Genomic DNA, 26,112 nt, shown 5'->3' with positions numbered 1-26,112 from the left:
CCCTGAGTCTTTCCTCACACACAAAACAAATACCATCAACTGCACCCCCATCACAATGAAGTGTGAATACTTATGCTGCTGTACCACATGTATTCACATCACTTCCTATCTAAAACATTTAGCACTATTCTTTTACACAGTATATACAGTATAATTCATTGTTAATTTCATTGTGTATAGCTATAGTAATTTGGCATTCTTATATTTTCAATCTGTGTACTTTCAACCACTTGCTTTGTCTAAAAGGGTGACCTACAAAGTCAGAATTACTTAGTAAAGAAATTCTCAAGCTATACAGTGTCGGCTTTAAAACATTAAATTGCTTCTTTTGTTTATTTTAAGATGAAAGGATTGAAGATGTGATTATCTACAAACAAAGCACTGATCCAGGTGTGTCATGAATCTGTCTAACAAGAGTTTATCATAACATTCTCAAATCTCACTAAATCCAATTCAGAACCATGGTGACTTGGAGTCTATCCCCATTTGGAAGGACAAACTCACAAACCCACCTACACTTGTACTCTGAGGGGACCAGTGTATGACAAAAGTCACATTGTGCACAGCAGTAGTGGCTGTGCAATTCAATTCATTTCCCAAGCAAAATCTGCAACAGAAAAGCAAAATTGTAATTAAAATAGACTAGAGTTGCTGATAAACCTCTGAAATGGATTAAACAGGCCTGAGAATGTTATGTACATAACCTATTTGATTTGTTGTCATATATGTGATCTTTTTGTATTTATTGTATTTAATACTGCATTTTTGTAGATAATGCAGAGGAGGACCAAGATGATATGCTTCAAGATACATCCCCAGGTAATTACTGATCAGTGAGAAATCAAATAAATTCAATGGTAGGTTGTTTACTACATACCCATCTTCACAATCATATAAAGAAGAAACATTACTGTATATTTCAAATTTATTCTAAATATAGTATATTGGTTACTGAATGCAGGATAATTTGCCAACTTTAGGTAAAACAGAAAAACTTTTCTTAATTGCCTTTGGAAAAATGGCCAGACTTTGTTAAAGGATGTTTGGTATTTTTCAAGTCAATGTTATTTCTTCACAGTGCAGAATTCTCCATCCATCCATCCATTGTCTCCCGCTTATCCGAGGTCGGGTCGCGGGGGCAGCAGCTTGAGCAGAGATGCCCAGACTTCCCTCTCCCCGGCCACTTCTTCTAGCTCTTCCGGGAGAATCCCAAGGCGTTCCCAGGCCAGTCGAGAGACATAGTCCCTCCAGCGTGTCCTGGGTCTTCCCCGGGGCCTCCTCCCGGTTGGACGTGTCCGGAACACCTCACCAGGGAGGCGTCCAGGAGGCATCCTGATCAGATGCCCGAGCCACCTCATCTGACTCCTCTCGATGCGGAGGAGCAGCGGCTCTACTCTGAGCCCCTCCCGGATGACTGAGCTTCTCACCCTATCTTTAAGGGAAAGCCCAGACACCCTGCGGAGGAAACTCATTTCAGCCGCTTGTATTCGCGATCTCGTTCTTTCGGTCACTACCCATAGCTCATGACCATAGGTGAGGGTAGGAACATAGATCGACTGGTAAATTGAGAGCTTCGCCTTGCGGCTCAGCTCCTTTTTCACCACGACAGACCGATGCAATGCCCGCATTACTGCGGATGCCGCACCGATCCGCCTGTCGATCTCATGCTCCATTCTTCCCTCACTCGTGAACAAGACCCCGAGATACTTGAACTCCTCCACTTGGGGCAGGATCTCGCTACCAACCCTGAGAGGGCACTCCACCCTTTTCCGGCTGAGGACCATGGTCTCGGATTTGGAGGTGCTGATTCTCATCCCAGCCGCTTCACACTCGGCTGCGAACCGATCCAGAGAGAGCTGAAGATCACGGCCTGATGAAGCAAACAGGACAACATCATCTGCAAAAAGCAGTGACCCAATCCTGAGCCCACCAAACTGGACCCCCTCAACGCCCTGGCTGCGCCTAGAAATTCTGTCCATAAAAGTTATGAACAGAATCGGTGACAAAGGGCAGCCCTGGCGGAGTCCAACTCTCACTGGAAACGGGTTCGACTTACTGCCGGCAATGCGGACCAAGCTCTGGCACCGATCGTACAGGGACTGAACAGCCCTTATCAGGGGGGCCGGTACCCCATACTCTCGGAGTACCCCCCACAGGATTCCCCGAGGGACACGGTCGAATGCCTTTTCTAAGTCCTCAAAACACATGTAGACTGCAGAATTCTCAAATGTGCAAAAACAGTGCATGTCCCAAAATATACAAAATCAATAAAGAAATATTGAGACAAAAAACAGAGGTATAAAAATCCCATAGTGTTTTAAAGGCATAAATAAATAAACATATTTAAAATCCAATGAGAAGTATTCCCCCCAGTCCAAACAATGTTTCAGATTCTGTTCAGTGCAGCACTCTGCATCCCAAGTTTGCCACCTCTACAGGTCACTGCAGAGTTGATCTGCACCTCTCATGGATGCCACAGACTCAGCCGCGCCATTTACATATTTTGCTTGTAATCCTACTTTTGCTTCTGCAATATTGCTTCTTCAGCAGTCATGTTCTGCCATGGCTTATAATATTAGACAGATAAAATATTTTCATCCATTACTTTCTTTGTTGTATTGTTATTTTACATAATATACAGAGCACGATTCATGGTGGATTTAGAAAGTATGCAGACCTCTTCACTTTCTGCATACTTTATTGTATTGCAGATTTAATATTAAGTGGATAAAATTGCCATTTGTGCATATCTATCTCCACTCAATAACCCACAATGACAAAATGAAAAAAATGTTCATTTAAATAAGTGTACCAACCCTTTGCTGTGGCATTCCAAACTGTGGTCATGTGCTTCCTGTCTGCTTTAATTCTCCTTAGGATTTGTCTAGAACCTGATCTTGCCTGAAGAAGGGGCCTGAGTTGCCTCGAAAGCTTGCATATTGTAATCTTTTTAGTTAGCCAATAAAAGGTGTCATTTTGATTGGCTTGTCTTTTTTAAAGATATCTTAAAATAAGTTTCAGATATGTTGAAATAGAATTCAAGATATTTTCAAATACATAGATATCTAAAATGAATCGCAGCCAAATTAACATTTAGAGATACATGAAGAAACATATTTTGAGATATCTGGAAATTAGTTTCAGATATCCTAAAATGTTAATTGCATTTTAAGATACCTGAAACTAATTTTGTGATATCTCTGTTAATTCGGCTTGCCATAGACATGAACTAGAGGCAATCTAGAAATTAATCTGAGATATCTAAAAATATACTTTAAATATCTGAAATATGAGTCAACATGAAGATATCTAAAATAAATTTTAAGGTATAATGTCATTTTTACAGGAAGTCATTCTGAGATATCTTGAATTACATTTCAGACATCTGACTTATTTTAAGATATCTCAAAATGCACAGGGAACTTATTTCAAGATGTGTCGAATTACATTTCACTTATCTAGGAATGCATTTGAAATCTTTTACAAAATGTCTCAAAATACACTTAAAGTACAGTATCTTGAAACAGACATATAGTATTTTTAGATATCTATAATTCATTTTAAGATATTTTAAATGCATTTCTGATATAATCAAATGCATTTTGCGACATTTATAAATGATTATTTGGCTTGCCATACTATAGAGATTATTTTTATGTTTCATTTTATTCTGATATCATCCATTAATGCTCTGAAACGAACTGGCACCTTTGCTAGGGTGGGTTTCTACATGGCATCTAATACTGCTGGATGGGCTCTGACTGGATTAAGTGGGTTTGGAAATGTTATGATAATCTGGATGAATGAATATAATTTGAAACTGCTGTTTTATTTATGTTTTAGATAGCAATAAAGCATTGGCACCACCAGCACAACAAACTGGTGAGGAAGAAAATGACTCAGGTATTGGATATAAGATATCTTAGCTTCTTTTTGAATAATAAAAAAATGTGCTCTAGTCTTTTCTGGTCTTCCACTGCACGAATTACTGTAGAAGGAAGGATGTATCCAAGAAAGGTAATGTAAATCTTCCGTGGATAACATTAAACAATAAAGGAGATCTTGATATGCCATTCATATTAAAACGTTAACAGTTTCCTGTTAGAATAGCTTTTGCAAAGACAATTAACAAATCTCAGAGCCAAACATTTGAAAAAGTCATTTTATTTAATAGAGACAAATAAATTAAATTCAATCATTGGCGGTTATACGTTGCATTGTCACGATGAAAAATTGAATGTGATATTGATGAAAATTTAATTCAAAAAATTGTTTTTACTGAAGTTTTACAGTAAAAGTGTCAGTTTAAAAAGCATTTGCGTGTTAATTTCAAAGCCAAACAGAACAAAATCGTATTACACAACGAATAACTCTAACTCAACATGAAACAATCTGGATGAATAAATATAATTTGAAACTGCTGTTTTATTTATTTTTTTAGATAGCAATAAAGCATTGGAACCAGCAGCACAACAAACTCACAAGGAAGAAAATGATTCAGGTATTGGATATAAAATATCTTAGCTTCTTTTTAAATAATAAAAAATGTGCTCTAGTCTTTTCACTGTCTATTAACTGAAGTTGACACAAGCAAACATCTGGTAACAGGCTGTTTGATATTCATTTTGTTTATCAAACACACTTTCTGACAGAGAAAATTAAGTCATGTGTGAAAGAATACCGTTCATTGTTCTGGTGGTCTAGTGGAGGGTCCTCATTTTTAAAGACCTGCCGTGCATACAGGACATTTTCCAACCAAATTTGTAACTAGACATTGAATTGAAAGGAAAATTATATTTAAAGTAGAGTAGAGTTGCTGTTTAACTCTTGAAATGCATTGAACAGGTTTGAGAATGTTATTTTATCTTGATTACCTAATTAATGTGTTGTTATACATGTGATGCTATGGTATTTATTTTATTTAATACTGAATTTTTGTAGATAATGTAGAGGAAATGCTGGATTTGGGGCCTCAAGATATCTTCACAGGTAACTGCTGTTTTGTGAGACACTGAACATATTCAATGGTAACATATTCATTGCATACCCATCTTAATTTTCTGAATAATAAAAAAAAATGTGTGCTAGTCTATTGAATGATGTTGACACAAACAAACATCTGATACTTGGCTGGTTGCTTTTCATTTTGTTCATCAAACACACTTGCTGACAGATTAACTTAAGTAATGTGTGAAAGAAAACTAGTCATTGCTTTTGTGGTCCTCCAGTCTGATGAGCTGCTGTGATGCCTGAAGATGCAATTTTATTTGTTTTTTGTGTTTGTTTTTTTATTTAGTTTGCAATGAGGCAATGGTGCTACCAGCAGAACAAACTGGAAAGACAAGAAATGAGTCATGTATTCCATATAAAATGTTATACCCTCTTTGTGACTTATAAAAAATACAATATGTGCTAGTTTATTGACTTATGTTGACACAAACAAACATCTGATACCAGATTTTTTGATTTTCATTTTGTTTATCAAACACAGTTTCTGACAGAGGATCTTAAGTAATGTGTAAAAGAAAACCGTTCATTAATCTGGTGGTCTAGATGGAGGGGTCCTCCATTTTGAAGAACTGCTGTGCCTGCAGGACATTTTCCAAACCAATTTCCTAATTAGATATCGATTCTTTTGGTTTATTGGAGAATAGGATATTCTGATCCTTTAAGATATTGTTATATTTATGAGTGCTAATTAAACACACATGAATTGGTAAAAGATACAGATTTGCTAGTCAGCTCTTTAAACAAAGTCTATTCTTTATTGCATTGTATTCCAACTGTTAACAACTTCCACACAACTCTGCTGATAAACTGACTTAGCAACTTTAATGCCCATGTCAGTAGCCAACTTCAGTTTATGGTAAAACTCACATAGTGGTAGATGTACAGGTTCATTAAGTTTTGTTATGGATGGCCAGGAGCATTATCCGACCAGGATGCTAGTATTGTGGAAGGCCCGGGGGAGAGAGAGTGGTCAGGGCATTATCTTCCCTGGGACACAAGAGGGCAGGTAATAGGTAACAGATAATGTAGAGGAGAGGCAAAATGAGGTGCCTGAAGATATCATCACAGGTAATTACTGGTTTGTGGGAAACTGAGTAGATTCAATAGTGAGCTATTCATTACATATCCATCTTAACTATACTGTCTTCAAAATGAAACTATTATAAATATTTTGGGCACTGTATACAGCAGAATGTGTCTACTTTAAGTAAAACAGAGAAACCTTTCATAATTGTAAAGGGAAAATGGTTAGACCTTGTACATACCTTTTGAGAGGTGATTTTCACAAGGATACTGTATTTAATTACAAACCAACGCTCTAAAAGAATGTGGACCTCCGGAGCAGATTTTAAATGGCCTCACCTCGCACTATCAAGTATATGTGCTTTTTGAATGAACTGGACTTATAAAGCATACTGACATCAGGTTGACATTCTTCAGTGTTTTGGGTTGAAAATGAGTTATGAATCTCTTTTTCATACTTTGTGAAAGTAAACAAAAGCATGAGGAATCTTAGACTTTGTTTCTGGAAGTTTATTGTGATTGATGTTTGTTGATCCAGTTTACTTATTAGATAGAAGTTAATTATGGCTTCCAATTCAAATCCTGTCTTAAGTCATCTCCACATTTTTGTTACTGGTGTGACTATTCAGATGTCAAATTGGAAATCAACTTTTTAACTGACTAGGCTAATTTTACTAGTTTGACACAACTGTATAGAACTCCAGAGCTAATGTATTTCTGTATTTCAGAACATGAGGAAATTGGGAAAATGTGGGTAAACAGCACAAATGTATTTTTAACTGTAAAAGCCACTCTCTTTGTAAACAGTGTACTTAGAATGGATTATCAGATGCCTCAGCACATTAAGCAACAGGCTGTAATTCAGAAAGAGAGTAACGAGTAATAATAATAATAATTCATTACATTTATATAGCGCTTTTCTCAGTACTCAAAGCGCTATCCACACAGGGAGGAACCGGGAAGCGAACCCACAATCTTCCAGAGTAGAAAATATAAGATGTCCCCCATAATATTGCAGATTTTGGACATTCTTCACTTGTCAAAATATGTTTCCTCTTAAAGATATCTATGTTCGTAAATCTAAAATGTGTCAGGGCGGCCTGTGTGGTTGGTGCAGCTAGTGATGGACTGAAGCCCCCTGCAGGGCTAGTTTCTGCCTTGCATCATTTAATGTTGGAATACCAATTTGTTCACTACAACCCTGTAATGGAATTAAAGGGTCATAAAATGAATATACCCTAGCTTATGTCTTCAGTATACACCAATGCTAGTGAGCCCAATTCTGGATCAGGATTATTAAATGAGTGCTACTGCTGTTTGAAACTTTTTGTAATGTAATGTCTAAAGTTTACTTACAGACATTTATACATATGTTGTGCTAAAATGGGTGGCCCCGCCGTGGAGAAGCGGCAGAACAAACGATCATGAATCACGGCATCCTGTGATCGATTCCCGCAGCCCCCAAGGCAACAGCACCCTCCAAACGAGGCCGTCACTTACTGCGGTGGGCTGGCGCCCTGCCTGGGATTTGTTCCTGCCTTGCACCCTGTGCTGGCTGGGATTGGCTCCAGCAGACCCCCAAGACCCTGTGTTAGGATGTAGAGGGTTGGACAATGACTCACTGATTGACTAACTGACTGTGTTAAAATGAAGGTATATGAAATTAGTTTCATATTTAATATTACTACCCTCTTGATTCATTAACAAGTAGGGACCATTTTAAAATTATAACTTCATAAAAACAGAAGGTTACTGAAGTTTGACAGAAAAATGAACATATTGATTACATTTATCTGTTTTTTCATATTTTGCATCATTTACCAGATTTTTTGATATATTGGAAGTGCATATGATTTTCAAAATAGACTATTACCCTTTCCAGGACTTGCTTGTGCCAGAATGTTGGGATGGGCACTCAAAATTATGCCCATTCCAGCAGCATGAGAAGCAAGGCAGAAACCAACCCAGGATGGGTCGCCAGTCTAGTTCATGGCACATTAACACCTCATCAACATTAATGCATACAGGGTAAAATGAACATGGCAATTAGCTTAACATACTTTTGGGATGTTGAATAAAAACTTAAAGGCCAACAGAAAAACTATTGCAGATGATAGAAGAGGTCAAAACCCACAAAAACTCTGTGAGGCAGGAGCAGTGTTACCACTGCACTATTGTGCAACTCTGAATAAATCAGTTTTAATTATTGTACAGAAAACAGGTGTCTGAAAAGAAATTTGTCAAAAAATTGCATATTAGGTTCAGATTCTTTATTAAAGGATCACAGACATTGTGAGAGCCTGTACTATACATTTAGATATTATTCAAATTCCCCTCATATAGCTGATTCAGTCAAATGATAGAGAAATTCACGGTAAATTCACTTACAATCATTGGCGTATTCACATGTTTTAGTTCAAGAAAAAGCAGAAATATCTATAGTATGGCAAGCCAAGTTAACATTTAGAAATAACTCAAAATGAATTTTTGATATCTTAAAATGCAGTGCACTTTTTAAGATATCTGAAACTCATTTCCATATGTCTCAATATATTTTCTTCTTCTTTCGGCTGCTCCCGTTAGGGGTTGCCACAGCGGATCATTTTCTTCCATATCTTTCTGTCCTCTGCATCTTGTTCTGTTACACCCATCACCTGCATGTCCTCTCTCTCCACATCCATAAACCTTCACTTAGGCCTTCCTCTTTTCCTCTTCCCTGGCAGCTGTATCCTTAGCATCCTTCTCCCAATATACCCAGCATCTCTCCTCTGCACATGTCCAAATCAACGCAATCTCACCTCTCTGACCTTGTCTCCCAAGCGTCCAACTTGAGCTGACCCTCTAATGTACTCATTTCTAATCCTATCCATCCTCGTCACACACAATGCAAATCTTAACATCTTTAACTCTTCTACCTACAGCTTTGTCTCCTGCTTTCTGGTCAGTGCCACCGTCTCCAACCCATATAACATAGCTGGTCTCACTACCATCCTGTAGACCTTCCCTTTCACTCTTGCTGATACCTGTCTGTCACAAATCACTCCTGACACTCTTCTCCACCCATTCCACTCTGCCTGCACTCTCTTTTTCACCTCTCTTCCACAATCCCCATTACTCTGTAATATTGATCCCAAGTATTTAAACTCATCCACCTTCGCCAACTCTACTCCTCACCATTCCACTGACCTCCCTCTCATTTACACACATGTATTCTGTCTTGTTCCTACTGACCTTCGTTCCTCTCCTCTCAGGAGCATATCTCCACCTCTCCAGGGTCTCCTCAACCTGCTCCCTACTATCGCAACAGATCACAATGTCATCAGCAAACATCATAGTCCACAGGGACTCCTGTCTAATCTTGTCTGTCAACCTGTCCATCATCATTGCAAATAAGAAAGGGCTCAGAGCTGATCCCTTATGTAATCCCACCTCCACCTTGAATGCATCTGTTGCTCCTAACGCAGACCTCACCACTGTCACACTTCCCTCGTACATATCCTGTACAACTCTTACATACTTCTTTGCCACTCCCGACTTCCTCATACAATACCACAGCTCCTCTCGAGGCTCCCTGTCCTATGCTTTCTCCAGGTCAACAAAGACGCAATGCAGCTCCTTCTGGCCTTCTCTAAACTTCTCTGTCAACATCCTAAGAGCAAACATTGCATCTGTGGTGCTCTTTCTTGGCATGAAACCATACTGCTGCTCACTAATCATCACCTCACTTATTAACCTAGCTTCCACTACTCTTTCCCATAACTTCATGCTGTGGCTCATCAATTTTATTCCCCTGTAGTTACTGCAGTCCTGCACATCCCCCTTATTCTTAAATATCGGCACCAGTACGCTTCTTCTCCACTCCTCAGGCATCCTCTCACTTTCCAAGATCCCATTAAAGAATCTGGTTAAAAACTCCACTGCCATCTCTCCTAAACACTTCCATGCTTCCACAGGTATGTCATCTGCACCAATGGCCTTTCTATTTTTCATACTCTTCATAGCTGTCCTTACTTCCTCCTTGCTAATCCGTGGCACTTCCTGATTCACTATCTCCACATCATCCAACCTCTTCTTTCTCTCATTCTCTTCATTCATCAGCCTCTCAAAGTACTCTTTCCATCTGCTCAACACACTCTCCTCGCTTGTGAGAACGTTTCCATCTTTATCCTTTATCACCCTAACCTGCTGCACATCTTTCCCAGATCGGTCCCTCTGTCTAGCCCATCGGTACAGGTCCTTTTCTCCCTTCTTAGTGTCCAACCTCTCATACAACTCATCATACGCCTTTTCCTTAGCCTTTGCCACCTCTCTCTTCACCTTGCACCTTATCTCCTTGTACTCTTGTCTACTTTATGCATCTCTCTGACTATCCCACTTCTTCTTTGCCATCCTCTTCCTCTGTATACTCTCCTGTATTGCCTCATTCCACCACCAGGTTTCCTTTTCCTCCTTCCTCTTTCCAGATGTCACGTCAAGCACCCTTCTTGCTGTCACCCTTACTACATCCCAGCTGTCTGGTAACTCTTCACTGCCACCCAGCGCCTATCTCACCTCCTCCTTAAATTCAACCTTGCAGTCTGCCTTTTTCAACTTCCACCATTTGATCCTTGCCTCTGCCCTCACTCTCTTCCTCTTCTTGATCTCCAACGTCATCCTACAGACCACCATCCTATGCTGCTTAACTACACTTTCCCCTGCCACCACTTTGCAGTCTTCAGTCTCCTTCAGATCAACTCTTCTGCATAGGATGTAATCTACCTGTGTGCATCTTCCTCCACTCTTGTACGTAACCCTATGTTCCTCCATCTTCTTAAAATATGTATTCACCACAGCCGTGTCCATCCTTTTGGCAAAATCCACTATCCTCTGACTTTCTTCATTCCTCTCCTTGACACCATACCTACCCATCACCTCCTCATCTCCTCTGTTCCCTTCACCAACATGCTCATTGAAATCCGCTCCAATCACCACTTTCTGTCCCTTGGGTACACTGTTTATCACTTCATCCAGCTCACTCCAAAAATTTTCTTTCTCACCCATTGCACACCCAACTTGCGGGGCATATGCACTAACAACATTCATCATCACACCTCCAATTTCCAGCTTCATAATCATTACTCTGCCTGATACTCTTTTCACCTCCAAAACCCTCTTGACATACTGTTCCTTCAGAATAACTCCTACTCCATTTCTCCTCCTACACACCATGATAGAACAATTTGAATCCACCTCCGATCCACCTGGCCTTACTCCCCTTCCATTTAGTCTCTTGCACGCACAATATATCAACCTTCCTTTTCTCCATCATATCGGCTAACTCTCTCCCCTTACCAGTCATACTGCCAACATTCAAAGTTCCTACCCTCAGTTCCACTGTCTTTACCTTCCTCCTCTCCTCCTGCCCCCTCTTCTTCTTCTTCTTCGGCCAACAGTAGCCCAATTTCCGCCAGCACCCTGTTGGCTAACAGTACTGGTGGCATCGTTGTTAATCCGGGGCTCAACCGATCCGGTATGGAAATTTGTATTGTTGTTTGCATATTGATTTGGCAAAATTTTACACCGGATGCCCTTCCTGATGTAACCCTCCCCATTTATCCGGGCTTGGGACTGGCATGAAGAAACACACTGGTTTGTGCATCCCTGTGGCTGGGTATACAAAATATGCTCCTTTATATTTTAAGATATCTGCAATCATTTTTGAGATACCTCATATGCATTTTATGAAATCTTAAATTAATTTCCTGTCCATTTTTAGATGTCTGAATGCATTTCAAGATATCTCAAAATACTTTAACTTCCTGCTTATTTTTAAATGTCTCAAATTCAGTTCAAGAAATAAACAAGAAATCCTATTTAAAACATAGGCAATTTTACAGGAAGTCACATTGAGATATTTCAAAATGCCTACAGACTTACTTTAAGATATCTCAAAATCTAATTGTAATATCTCACAATGTATGGGGAGCTTATTTCAAGATGCCTTGAAATACATTTCACACATCTTAAAATGCATTTGAGATATTTTAAAATAAACCATTTATAGTCTCATTTTAAAATCTTTTGAAACCTATTTAAAATAGTTCAAAATACACTTAAGATATGTTGAACTAGACATATCTTTAGATATATGTAATTTATGTTAAGACTAGGGGGCTTCACCCCCTGCTTGCTTTGCTCGCCAGCCCCCCCCGGCCTACGCTATGAGTTAGCCACTTCACGTCTCTGCCGCTCGTGTTTGTGGATTTCACTTTCACCAAACAACATAACTTTTAATTCTCATGAATACACCTCTTCATTGGGAAGAAACACTACTTTTCCCTGATGGCAACACGAATTAGATGATCTATGAGTCTCCGACTTAAAGTTTAAATCCGAACAATATCTACATACATCTATCACATCACCTATGTCCATATATTTGATCTCTTTTCACTGTTCCATTATTTCACCGAGTAATAATTTTCATTTGTTTGCGCTAATGTGATCTTTACTATCATTTTTTTGAGACTTTTGAATTTTAGTACTTTAATTATTTCTTAACCTGCTCTGCAAGTGTATTGCGCCAACGTTTTTGAATCTCCTTACGACTTTCTACTTTGTCATCTACTCTTTGTCTTTTATTTCTGGCCCCGGCCGTGGTTAAATCTCTTGGTACAAAGTCTCATCTCGCTGGTCATGAAATTATCTCTATGAAAAAGTCTCGTCTCGTCCCAGGATCTCGTATCTTAAATGCATTTCCTGATATATTAAAAATCATTTTTCAGTATCTATAAATGATAATTCAGCTTACCATACTATAGAGACTGTTGGTATTTTTTATGTTATAATGGTATGATTTGATGTGACTCTGAAAGAACTGGCACATCTGCCAGGGTGGGGGGTTTCTTACTGTAAATTATACCAAATACTGCTGGGTAGGCTCTGAACTGGATTAAGTGGGTTTGAAAATGTTATGTTATGATAATCTGGAAAAATTAATATAACCTGAAGATGAAATTTTATTTGTTTGGTTCTTTTTTTAGATTGCAATGAGGCAATTGTGCTACCAGCAGAACAAACTGGAAAGACAGAAAATGAGTCTGGTATTGGATATAAAATGTTATACCTTGTTTCTGATTTATAAAAAAATACAATATGTGCTAGTCTATTAACCTATGTTGACAGAAACAAACATCTTATACCAGATTTTTTGATTTTCATTTTGTTTATCAAACATAGTTGCTGACAGAGGATCTTAAGTAATGTGTAAAAGAACACCATACATTAATCTGATGGTCTAGTGGAGTAGTCCTCCTCCATTTTGAAGAGCTGCTGTGCCTGCAGGACATTTTCCAAACCAATTTCTTAATTCGATATCAATTCTTTTGGTTTGTTGGGGAATTGGATATTCTGATCATTTTAAATATTGCTATGTTGTTGCTTCACATAAATTCCTAGGGAGGATTAGAACCCATTTTTTCTATTTTAAATTTGAAAATATTTCATTAAAAGTATTTAAGTAAACATGCATGAAATGGTAAAAGATTTAGATTTGCCAGTCAGCTCTTTAAACAAATTCTGTGCTATATTGCATCACACAGGACTTTCTTTTGTATTCCCGCTCTAAACATCTTCCACACAACTATCATGATAAACTGAATAAGCAACTTGTAATGCATAAATCTGTAGTCTTACTTCAGTTTATGGCAAAAATGACATGGAGCACACAGTAGTGGCTATACAGTTCCATTAAGTTAACAAAGTAAATCTGATACAGAAAAACACATTTGTGAGAGGTAGTTAGCCAGTTAGAGAAAGTGAATGATTTGGCGGCCAGAATGACTAGGCTATGATGGGCAGTTTAGGTAGGATATTGTCATACACCCTACTCTTTACGAACAATACCCATGGATCTTTTATGGCCACAGAGAGTCAGGACCTCACTTTTATGTCCCATCTGAAGGATGGTGCAATGTTTACAGTACAGTGTCCTCATCATTGTACTGGGGTATTAGGATTTACATTCAGACCAGAATACTCCTCTTACTGGCTTTGCCAACACCTCTTCCAGTAGCCACCAAAGTTTTCACTGGTATGGCTGCAGGCATTTATTTTCACAGCAGCTGCCATTTATTGTATTTTTTACTATAGCAGTAACTATGTTATTAGTAATAATATGATGGCCGAAAGTGGGCTGTGGTGTTTTGGTTCAACTAGTCTTTTTGCCAGCAGCACAGTGGCACAGTGGGTTGCACTGCTGCCTCGCAGTTAGGAGACCTGGGTTCACTTCCCGGGTCCTTGCTGCATGGAGTTTGCATGTTCTCCCCGTATCTGTGTGGGTTTCCTCCCACAGTCCAAAGACATGCAGATTAGGTGCATTGGTGATTCTAAATTGTCCCTGGTGTATGTGCGTGCGTGCCCTGTGGTGGACTGGCGCCCTGCCCAGGGTTTGTTTCCTGCCTTGCACCCTGTGTTGGCTGGGATTGGCTCCAGCAGACCCCCGTGACCCTGTAGTTAGGATATAGTGGATGGATGGGTAGTCTTTTTGCCTCTGATCCTTCTACTTGGAAAATATGATTTATTCTCTTCTCTTCAGCATTTTTATTTTATAATGCCAGTACATGGGTGATGCAGAGATAGCAAGAATTAAAAAGTTTACTACAGTGGAAAAATGTTAAAAAAACAAGAATTGGCAGAAATTTTAAGAGATGTGCAATAAGATATTGTCCTTATCCATTATATATTATGTATTAATTTTAGGTAAAGTAACAAACCCTGAAACTTTGAATAATGAAGAAAACATCACTAAAGCAGGTATGTATTTCATGTAATAGTGGATTGGAAAAGAAACCTCATACATTAGGTATGAATTACAAATTTAATTTTTACCCTAAATTTACACCCACTTCCAAATCTTCCATGAAAAAGTATTATCCTATAGTAGGTAGAAATATGGATTCATGGTCCACAATATTAGGTGCACACAGATGCAGCAGTTTCATTCTCGCCAAAATAGGTGTTTTTTTTAAATACTGACTATCATGGTCTTACAGTTGAGTGCAAACATTTACTACAGTCACCAGAAGCATTTACAGATCAGTTTGAACTGCACAAATCATTGTTGGAAGCAGTACCGCAGGAGCTTCTCAGATCACCAAGACTAACATTGACTCCTCTTCCTAGAGGGAGACAACACAGGACGAGGAAGCAGAAAAGAAATAAACAAGCAGGTTCACTAGTTAAGCCAAAAACTGCTCCATATAAAGCCCTTTTCCCTAGTAGTCTTCTTGAAAATGCTAGATCACTCTCCACCAAAATGGACGAACTCCAACTACGAGATAATGCCACACATAAAACTGCAAAGGACTGCTGCCTTCTGATTTTTTTTGGAGAATTGGCTGAATCCCAGCATAATAGACAGAATATTCGACTCTAGTAAGAAAACAGGAGGGGGACACTGTGTTTATATTAATGATATATAATCAACAAGTTATGCCGTCTGGATGTGGAATATTTAATGCTAAGGTGCCATCCATTTTACTTGCCAAGGGAACAAACAGTTCTCATTGTTATGGCAGTATACATACCACCACAGGTTAATGTTAAGTCAGCACTCGAGCGATTATATGACATCATCAGTTAACAACAGAATGCACACCCTGACAGAATTTTTATCATTGCCAGAGATTTTAATCAAGCGAATCTTAAGAATGTTCTTCCCAGATTTTACCAACATGTAAACTGCAAAACTAGAAGGGAAAACATCTTAGATCATGTTTATACAAACATGAAAGATGCCTACAAGGTTATGCCATGCTCCCACCTAGGACAGTCTGACCATCTTATTTTGTTTCTTGACCCTGTGCACAAAGCTCCCATTAACAATGCTAAACCAGGGAGCAAGACTATTAAAGTACCATCTCCCAATTCCAGGACTGCTTTGAACACATGGATTGGAATATATTTTGCCATCAGGCAGACTTAGATACATATACTTCACCCATGCTATCATATATTAATTACTGTGTGGACATCATTGTTAATAAAAGGATCAGAATGTACCCAAAAGAGAAACCATGGGTGAATGAGGAAGTCAAGCAGCTGCTCGAGATGAGAGAAACAGCATTTAAATCAGGAAACACCTCAGCCTATAGAGCTGCTTGAGCTAACCTCAAAGAGGCATCAGGTCTGCAAAACTTAAGTACAAACGGTGGATTGAGGAGGACTTTAACAACACCTCCAACCCACTGTGCAAGGCAATCGATCAATCACGGGTTGCAAAAAGAGGAATGACATACAACACACGCCAGCCAACAACAATGCCAACCTAGCAGAGGAACATAATGGTTTCTTTGCTCGGTTTGACAAAGACAATAACCAGCCTCCAGTCAGCTTCAAACTGAGAGAAGACTCACAGCCTGTTGTTGTACACAGACATGAGGTACGACGAGCACTCAATAACATCAACATAACGAAAGAAGCAGGTCTTGATGGTGTGCAAGGATGTGTGCTCCAACCCTGCGTTGACCAACTAGCAGAGGTATTTACGCACATATTTAATCTATCTCTCTCCTCATGTATAGTCCCCTTGTGCCTGAAATGCATGATCATCTTGCCTGTTTCAAAAAAAACCTATGATAACCTGTCTTAACGACTATCAACCAATCACTCTCACCCCTGTTATTACAAAGTGTTTTGAATGACTGATAACACTGGTCTACAGAAAAATATTTTTTGTTTGCTTCTGGAAACTTCAGAGCATCTCTTTATTAAGTTTTTTACACTGATTTCATATATTAAATCGGAATTAAGCTAGCATGTCAGGTTTTTGAAATACACCTCATTGACGTTTTGACACTTCTGAATATCAATATAATATATCAACACGATATCTGGAGTTTGGATTATGTCCCACCAAAATTGTTTTGATGTGTTTATTCTGGAAACAAACCAGAAGACGATACCAGAGACACGTTAAAGTTTATTTATGTCAATTTACCTCAATTTAAAAGTGAGGTCAGCGTGCCCAAAAATGTTGGAGGCACTCGCTTTTGAGCTTGTACTGCACATCCGTCTCTCTTTGCAAGAACCAACAGTAGTCACCCATCATGCTCAGGGTGAATTTTCCCCGATATCTGTTTTCCATCACCTTTATATCTTGATGAAATCTTTCCCCATGCTCATCTCTGACATCGCTTAGATTTGGTAGAAAAAAGTCAAGATGAGAATGTAAAGAATGCGTCTTCAGTGACATTCTGGCTCCCGTAAGCTAATATACTTTCAGCATATTCTCCACAAGCTCAGTATAATTCTCTGCTCTGTGCGTGTCAAGAAAATTCTGGACAACCTGCACGAATGAGGGTGCTGATTCAGTAGGCTTCAGTTTCTTTTTGAACTCATCGTCAAGCATCAGTTCATGTATTTCAGGGCCAACAAAAACACCTTCCTTAATTTTGGCTTCACTTTTCTTGAGACCAAACTTATTTCTTAAATGCTGAAATGCATCGCCTTTACTATCCAGTCACCCTAGTTGTTCAAGACCTGGAATATCATAACTAAAAAACGGGACGTGCTGGACGAAAACGGTTTTCAGATTTGGAGTCAGCAAGTGAAATTTGTTAAAGTACAGGTAAAAGAATCCCAGTAGCAAAATGTTTGTTGACCAGTGTAATCAGTCACATTAAAGCCTTTGTCCCAGCTGATCTAGACCAACAACAGTTAGCCTACTGGGTAAATAGATCGACTGAGGACGCCATCTGTGTGGCTCTGCATGCTGCTCTCTCGTACCTTGAAAATCCCAACACCTACATTAGGATGCTCTTCGTTGACTACAGCTCAGTATTTAACACCATCGTACCTAGTCAGCTGATCAACAAAATCTATGCACTAGGACTATAACTCCCTCCATATGTTATTGGTTAATGGATTTTCTCACCAACCACCCCCAGTCTTTCAGACCGCACATCAACCATCTGCATACTAACCAGTGGTGTGCCACAGCTAAGCCTCCTTCTCTACGCACTTTTTACCCATGACTGTCAATCCGTCCACGAATCAAACATTATTCTTAAATTTGCAGACGATACGATTGTCATTGGGTTCATATCAAACAATGATGAATCTGCATATAGGGAGGAGGTTCAGAACCTGACAGAGTGGCATGACACCAACAACTTGGTCTTAAATACTAAAAAGACCAAAGAAGCTATTGTGGACTTTTGGACAACTAAAAAGACTACTTACAGTCCAGTAACTATCAAAGCAGAGGCTGTGGAAAGAGTCTCCAGCTTTAAGTTTCTAGAAGTCACCATCAGGGGACCTCTCATGGGCTGACAATACTTCATTGGTAGTAGGCAAAGCACAACAACGCCTCTACTTTCTGAGAAGGCTAAGGAGAGCTAACCTCCCCCAGAAGCTGTTGGTCAACATTTACAGATGTACCACTGAGAGCATTTTGACTAACTGCATGACAGCCTGGTACAACAACTACACCAAATCTATCAAGAAAACCCTGCAGCAGGTTGTATAAATAGCACACACATTACTGGTACTAAAATGCCATCACTTGAACATCTACACAAGACTTGCTGTGTGAGAAGAGCTAAAAACGTCATCAAGGACATCATTCATCCTGGATATAACTTGTTTAAGCTCCTCTCATCAAGCAGGCGCTTCAGATCAATCCGTACGCACACAAATAGACTGAAAAATAGCTTCTTCCCAACTACTGTACTATAAATTTATTGAACTTTGCTATCTCTTCAGTCTGAGATCATTTTTGATTGAACATGTGCAATAAGTTATGTAGGTAATGCATAATTTGCTGTTTACTAACATGTACAATACTATGCTGCTGTACATTTATTTAATAATAATCCGTCCTGATTACATGAACATTTAACATCGTATGTGACATTTAGCTAATATTCTGAACATAATTTGTATGATTATTTATTGTATTATTATCTATATGAACTATTTGCCTTTTGGGTTTTAAATGCACCTTGGGGTTGTCGCAAAAGTAATATCATTGTGTTATGCAATGACAATAAAGTGCTTGAAAGCTTAAAATTTTGAATTCAGCCCTAGTGAAATTGACTTCTTAATTAGTGAAAGCATTTTGTATGCAGACTGTGCTGTTTAAAACAGGTAAATATATTATATATTTATCACTGAACAATTTGGAGAGAACAGAATGAACAAGAAATGTAACTGATTTTCACCAATGGAAGATGGGAGGCATAAGGCAATTAGCATAAATTTAAAAGGAAAATCAACTTTGTTGAACTTTTCACAACAGCATCACAAGTATCTAGCAAGCAGACAATAAACAAAATATTAAAAAGCCAACTGCATTTTGTTTGTCTTAATAAAAAGACTAAAAAATGCTGAATCAATGTGGAGAGAAAAACATTTAGTTAAATTAATAGCTGTATCCAACATTAGTGACGAAAGAGCTATATCAGAATGCAACTCATTGTAAATTGCCTGATGAATTATGGTTTCTGCTGTTCAAGTCAACAGGTGAACCAAAATATGGAAAACATGAAGGCAGTTTTGCAAGCCTGGAATGTCACAGAATATCTGAAAATTGCAACAAGGCAGATGAATGACTTCATTGCAGTTGAATAATAGAAAGAAAAATAAAAATAAATAATAATATAATTACAAAAACATAAAATAATAGAAGGTCTTGGGATAATTCTAAGAACATCATAATAAACATAAGACAATGCATTGCCATTCCCCAGTCCCCTGCACATGACACACATGTAATTTGCGACTGTGAAACGGTGCCATCAACATGACCAAAAGCTCTATGTAACACTTGGCAACATGTTGTGTCCTTCTCTTATTGAGAGCAGGCTGTTCTAAGAGCATTAGGTACACTGTAAAAAAATAAATCTAAGCAAGTGAAAAGTTTTTATATCACATCATTAAATCTTGTTTCTCTTATTGTTATGTTTTTCCTTATTGTTATTTCCTCATTTTTCTGACTTATCAAAATTGTGTATTTACTATTATTGACCTTACTTTAGGAAATCTTGTGAAGTCAATTTGCTTACCCCATTAACGGATATTTCTTTTCTGAATAAAAGTAAATCAACTCCCATTTCAAGTTTAATTTGTCTAGTTTTTCACATACATTTTTTACATTGTAGAAGTCCCTATTAAAGACAACCCTCGGTGCATATGTCAGCTCTGCACATACAGGTGTTTAAATCCTGGTTGTGTTCTGCACTTTGGAAAATATTTTCAGAGAAGAATATTTACAGTTACAGCTACAAGTTCAGGCATTGATTACTTCAGTGGTTCTCAAACTTAATCCTGGGGTTGGCACGTTTTGTACTAAGCATTTATGTATGTAATAAGGGGATATTTAGTTTGTTTTGTTTACTAAGTTTTTAAGATTTTCAAAATTGTAATCATGTTTTTCTTTCTACTTTTTCAGGTGTTATGTTTATTTCATTCATTATTTACTAAAGAGCACTTTAGTGGGTCTGACATTGCAGCCTTTCAGTATTCAGTGTGTTTTGTCTGGGTTTTTGCTCTGCTCCATGTGAATTGTGTTTATTAGGGTACAATTAAGCAAGCAAAATACATAGAAAAGACAAATTCATAGGGTAAGAACAAAAGATAGTTAAGTGATAGCAAAAACACACATTTTCTAAATGTAGCTGCATTTACCCAAAATTACCAAAGTTCTGCAGCTTTAGTTTGCTTCATGGGATTCTGACAATAGTGTCACACGTTGAGACAATTCCTTAAACAAAATATCTTAATTTTTAAAGGTTTAGTAAATATTCAATGTAAAACAGTTCACACAAAAGTGGAGAAAAAATTGATATAGAAAAGAAAAGTTCTTGTTTAAGAAAAGTTCTGTTTAAAGCTTATATATCTTGTTTCATTCTTTAAGTTTGCTCATACAGTTGAACCACTTCTAAATGGTCAGAAAACTGTATGCCTATCCTATTTACAAACTGAAAATGGGTCTATCAGTCCATGATATCAATGTGCCTATTCCAAACTGACTTAATTAACACACTGTATTACAGATGTAGCAAGAAAGTTCTAGCTCATGTTAACTTACAGGGGGTAAAAGGCTCTAAAAAACTAATGTCCTATAGGAATCAAGCAAACACTATATGAATTTAGCTTAAAGCATTAACTCTCTAAGATGGGCTCTTACGTTAAATATCTTATACAAATCACACTGCTGTGTTTTTCTGAATGCAGAATAAGAGAAGATAAAAATGACTAGCTAATTAAAAAAGAGCAAGTAAAATGTGAAATTGGCTCAAACAAAAACCTGCAACCAAATGGTGTCACCAGGACTGAGTCTGAGAATCACTCTTTTCACATTTTATCAATGTGTGTATTTTTGTATATTAAGATAGGTTCAGTTTATATATATATATATATATATATATATATATATATATATATATATATATATATATATATATATATATATATATATATATATGTCCTTAAAATAATCATATATCTTAAAAACAGTTTAAATTCATTTTTGTCCTTAAAACAATTAAAATTTTCACTTCCGTGTACTTTATCCATGTGCTTTAGATGGCCACAATCTGCGCTAGACATCATATTGTAGTATTCACAGCCTTTTAGAGTATATTTAGTTGTGTGCTCATGGATTTTTCTTCTTGATAACAAGGCATCATCTGACATGGAGGTTAACTGTTAAGTTTTTTGGGTGTTTCTCTGCTTTCAGAAGTCCCTTCTCACCTCAGAGTTAGTCTATTCGAATGGATCCGTAATTTGCTGACTCCTTCTTAGAGGACTTCATGTGACGTTGTATTGAATATTTTTTTCCTCAGGTGACACAGGCTCCCTAGAGGCATCAGCAGAACATGCAGCCAACGATGTCAAGGAATCAGGTATATAAGATGTTGTTTTTATTAAAAAAAAGTAAAGACTTGCAATGTCTAAATCTATTGATATTTATTTTAATTTGAAACTGATATCATGCAGAGAAAGATAATTTTAAATTCAAGGCATACCTGTTGTTCACTATATAATAATGTGAAGGTATCTTAGCCAGTGTTAAGTCTTACTCTAATAAAGGGTTGGTTTGCAATTCTTTCTCTACATAAGCCTTAGATATATACAGTATAAGGAAACTATTGCTTCAACAGATTAGCATATCTTAGGTATTCTTGAACGCATTATAACCACTTTCACACTGATGTCTATGAGTGTTTCAAAATGTGTGCCTGTAGACATATTAAATTAAAAACAAATTACTTGATTTGACTGTAACTTGGCATAGTTATTAGCATCGTAAAATGCTAGAAATAATTAGATTTTGTGCTAAATTTAAAAGATATAACTGTAAAATAATGTCTATTTTGGAATGGATAGTCTGCTGTTGATACTGATGGCTTGCAACCTCAGGACTTATAATAAATAATGAAATTACCACAAAAAGAAGACTGCAATTATAATATTAAAAATGATTTTTTTTACTTATAAAATGTAGTTTATTTCAGTCAGTTTAAAAGATCCATCCATCCATTATCCAACCCACTATATCCTAACTACAGGGTCACAGGGGTCTGCTGGAGCCAATCCCAGCCAACACAGGGCACAAGGCAAAAAACAAACCCCGGGCAGGGCGCCAGCCCACCGCAGGGCACTCACACACACCCCAAGCACAATTTAGAATTGGCAATGCACCTAACCTGTATGTCTTTGGACTGTGGGAGGAAACTGGAGCACCCGGAGGAAACCCACGCAGATACAGGGAGAACATGCAAACTCCATGCAGGGAGGACCCGGGGAGCGAACCCAGGTCTCCTAAATGCGAGGCAGCAGCGCTACCCACTGCACCACCCCAGTTTAAAAGATGTATACGTAAAATAATTTTAGAAAGATGTGCTTCACACAAAGAATACAGCTGCAAACAGATGCACTTATAACCAGCATGGTTTCATGAAAATGAGTGGCAGGGCAGTTCTGCATGAATCTACTATATATCAGAGAAAGCCTGAATTCTCACATGCACTGGCAGGGGTGACATTATTTTTGGGTGTCATTCTTATTGTTAGTATAATATACAAACTACAATGAAGGAGCATTTGAAAATGGTGGTTGTGGAATATGCATCAGTGTTAAAAAAAAAAAAAACTCACTTCCAACATGTAGTTCAGCCATACACTTTTTAACCCTGTGATTACAATTCAGAGTTGTGAATAGTCGGAGTATCCCAGTGTCTTGGAGAATATGGCATGGTTCAGCCTTGACTGGGACACCAGTCCATTTGTAGAGACATACTGTACACATTCGCACTGTAAGGCAAGTTACAACATTCAGTTAGCGCAGTGTTTATGATTTTAAGGAAACGTGTATTTTTGAAAAAGTCAAAGTTTCAACTTACTGACCAAACAGGGATTCAACAACCAAATCTGTGGAATACAAAGGTACCAGCATAAAAAACTGCACCAATGGCCACTGTCCCGCCACTCAGTATACTTTATTACTACTGTAATTGTAAAATGCTGCAAATTTAAAAAATATCAAGTCCAGACCTGTTGCAAAACTGAGCCACAAGTGAGGTCATAAGTGGCTCGGCCCCAAAAAGACCGCATTAGGAGATTTAAAACTGCTTTAGGACAGAGACTTCATAGAAGAGTTAGGTCAAAGTTAAGGGAGAAGAGGGAACAAAAGAGAGAGAGAAAGAAATGGAACATGCAAACCCAGATTCCCATCCTGGCTCACAAGTATCTTAAAATATGAATTTCCATGTCTCTGCTTTTAAAAGCTAATTTTGACCTTTAAATATGAGAAGTTCTTAAAATGCATACTAATATATGCATACGAATGTCTCTGTACACGTACAAATCGGGTTACGACCAAAAAGTTCGCCAAACTTTTGCATCTGTTCACGACCACACACTCGGTATACAAACAAACCAGATTCCCTTTCGGTTTGTGTGTGCCGATGATTTCAGCACGTGTCCAGTCTCTCCCTGTGCATTCCTTGTGCAGCAAGTGAGACAGAGAGAGAGAGAGACAGCGCGAGCAAGCAAGTGAGCGAGAGAGAGCGCGAGAGAGACACACACACACACACACACGCACACACACACACACACACACCCACACGCGCGAGAGAGGGTTGGCCACAATGCTGAGAAGGCAGTTAAAGAATGCACCGGGCTTGTTTTTAAAGAGACTGATTGGAGCATTGTTTTAACCTTATGGAAGCGTATTAGGGCCACAGTGAAAAAAAAAAATACAGACACAGTGAAGAAAAAAAAACTAAATGTTGAGATTAAAGTCGACATGTTAACTTTATTCTTGACATTTCCACTTTAATCTCGACGCTTATGACGATCCGTATTTTAAGCGAGCGGTTCGTAGTGCTGTAGTGCAAACTCTTACAATGTTAGTTTTCTCTGTTGTTCAAGGTTTTCTCAGTGTTATTCAATGTTTTTACATTAGTTTACTATTACGCTGTGCATTCTATGGTATGATTAACTATATGTGTGCTTAAAAATCTTTTAAAAAAATATATTTACATACAGTTTGTACGGTCTGGAATGGATTAATTGTATTTACATACAATCCTATGGGGGAAATTACTTCGGGTCCACTGTACAGGAAATTAACACATGTTCAACCAACTATCATCTTTACCTGCTTTGTCCAAATTAAGAATTGTGAGTCCGAAGTCTATAACAGCAGCTTTGGATACCAGGCAGGAACCACCCTTTAGTGGAGTGCAAGTCTGTCACAACACTCGCTTGCCCACCCACATGCAGTACCCACTGACAGTAACACTGGTTCACTGAACTTGCACTGTTTGTGTTTGGGGATGTTGGAAAAAAAACACAGCAGAAAATAAAGAATCACGCAGATGTTAAAGAGAAGATAGATGCAGATTCCTTACAGAAGTGGGCCAAACCTACTCTCCTGCAATGTACTTTCCAACAGTGTGTTATTGCTTTTTCTCTTTCTTCAGGTTTGAATTAGAATTCAAATAAAATATAACAACATTGTTTCTTTTCCTAGGATCTGCAAATAATGACAAGAATAAGGAAGTTAAAAGCCAGGATGAAGGTTTGACTGCAATTTAAATAAAACAAATATATATATATATATATATATATATATATATATATATACTTAAAAATGGAAGAAAATATTCAAAATAGTTTGAAGTACTAAGGTATTGCACCGTGTTAGCCATTATGAATGTAGGAAGAAGTCAAGCAAAATGACACCTTTTATTGGCTAACTAAAAAGACTACAACATGCAGGCTTTTAAGGCAACTCAGGCCCCTTCTTCATTGCCTGAAGATGTCATCATTACTGTAGAAAAGCAGAGCCTGTCCCTGCATTCTTGTAGACAAACATTGGCACCAAAGTAATATTTATTAAAGTTATTAGTATTGACTGTAAATTATCAAAAGCAAAAGAACAAAAGAAAATCCTCAATGTGCTTAGTCATGGAAGAATGTACAGTCTAACACATTCCTAAAGTATTCAAAAATAATTTTTAATTCTCTCTTAGCAATAAAAAAAAATTACAAAAAAAAATATATATTTATATAAATTCCTCAGTATGCTTTATAATAGATAAAATTGTTATGTAAAAGTTAAGTAATATGAAAGGTCTAATTTGCATATAGAAAATTTAACTTTGAAAACATTTGTCTAACCTAGCCTTCCTTATAGAACTGCTTTAGCTCAGTAGTTTCAGCATTTTTCACACATCAATAAAGTCCACCTATATGGCATGTATAAAACCTGTCTACTGTATATGTTACAACAAAAGCCAAGCAAATCTGGACAAATAAATATAACCTGAGACTTCAGTTTTATTTGTTTTTGTAGATGGTGCTAAGTTACTGGCAGCTCCAGCAGAACAAACTGACAGGAAAGTAAACTATATTAGCATCTTTCTGCATAATTAAACATAATTGTATGCCACTTTATTGACCTATGTTGACAAAAATAAACATCAAATATCAGGGCTGACTGAGCAATTTAAATAGTACATGAAAATAACTGAGTTGCTCTAGTGGTCTAGTGGAGGAGTCTTCATCCTGGAGAGCTGCTGTGGTACAG

At 37.8% G+C, this 26,112-nt stretch overlaps 1 protein-coding gene across 2 annotated transcripts in view; it reads left to right on the top strand.

Moving 5' to 3' along the window:
* LOC114650837 (uncharacterized) overlaps positions 1-26,112 on the top strand; it is a 112,317-nt gene that overhangs the window by 69,915 nt on the left and 16,290 nt on the right. The window contains exons 8-17 of one of the 2 annotated variants that reach the window (XM_051925678.1): positions 343-390; positions 772-819; positions 3,844-3,903; positions 4,442-4,501; positions 4,942-4,989; positions 5,297-5,356; positions 13,056-13,115; positions 14,773-14,826; positions 21,861-21,920; positions 25,054-25,101. In XM_051925678.1, the coding sequence (XP_051781638.1) occupies positions 343-390; positions 772-819; positions 3,844-3,903; positions 4,442-4,501; positions 4,942-4,989; positions 5,297-5,356; positions 13,056-13,115; positions 14,773-14,826; positions 21,861-21,920; positions 25,054-25,101 (546 nt within the window). The remainder of the gene's footprint in view (positions 1-342; positions 391-771; positions 820-3,843; positions 3,904-4,441; positions 4,502-4,941; positions 4,990-5,296; positions 5,357-13,055; positions 13,116-14,772; positions 14,827-21,860; positions 21,921-25,053; positions 25,102-26,112) is intronic. The other variant, XM_051925679.1, reaches the window with a different exon arrangement.

The sequence above is a fragment of the Erpetoichthys calabaricus genome, chromosome 4 (assembly GCF_900747795.2).
Source record: "Erpetoichthys calabaricus chromosome 4, fErpCal1.3, whole genome shotgun sequence".
Classification (NCBI taxonomy): domain Eukaryota; kingdom Metazoa; phylum Chordata; class Cladistia; order Polypteriformes; family Polypteridae; genus Erpetoichthys; species Erpetoichthys calabaricus.
Note: the sequence above shows the minus strand (reverse complement) of the source record. Positions and strands in the feature narration are given on the sequence as shown.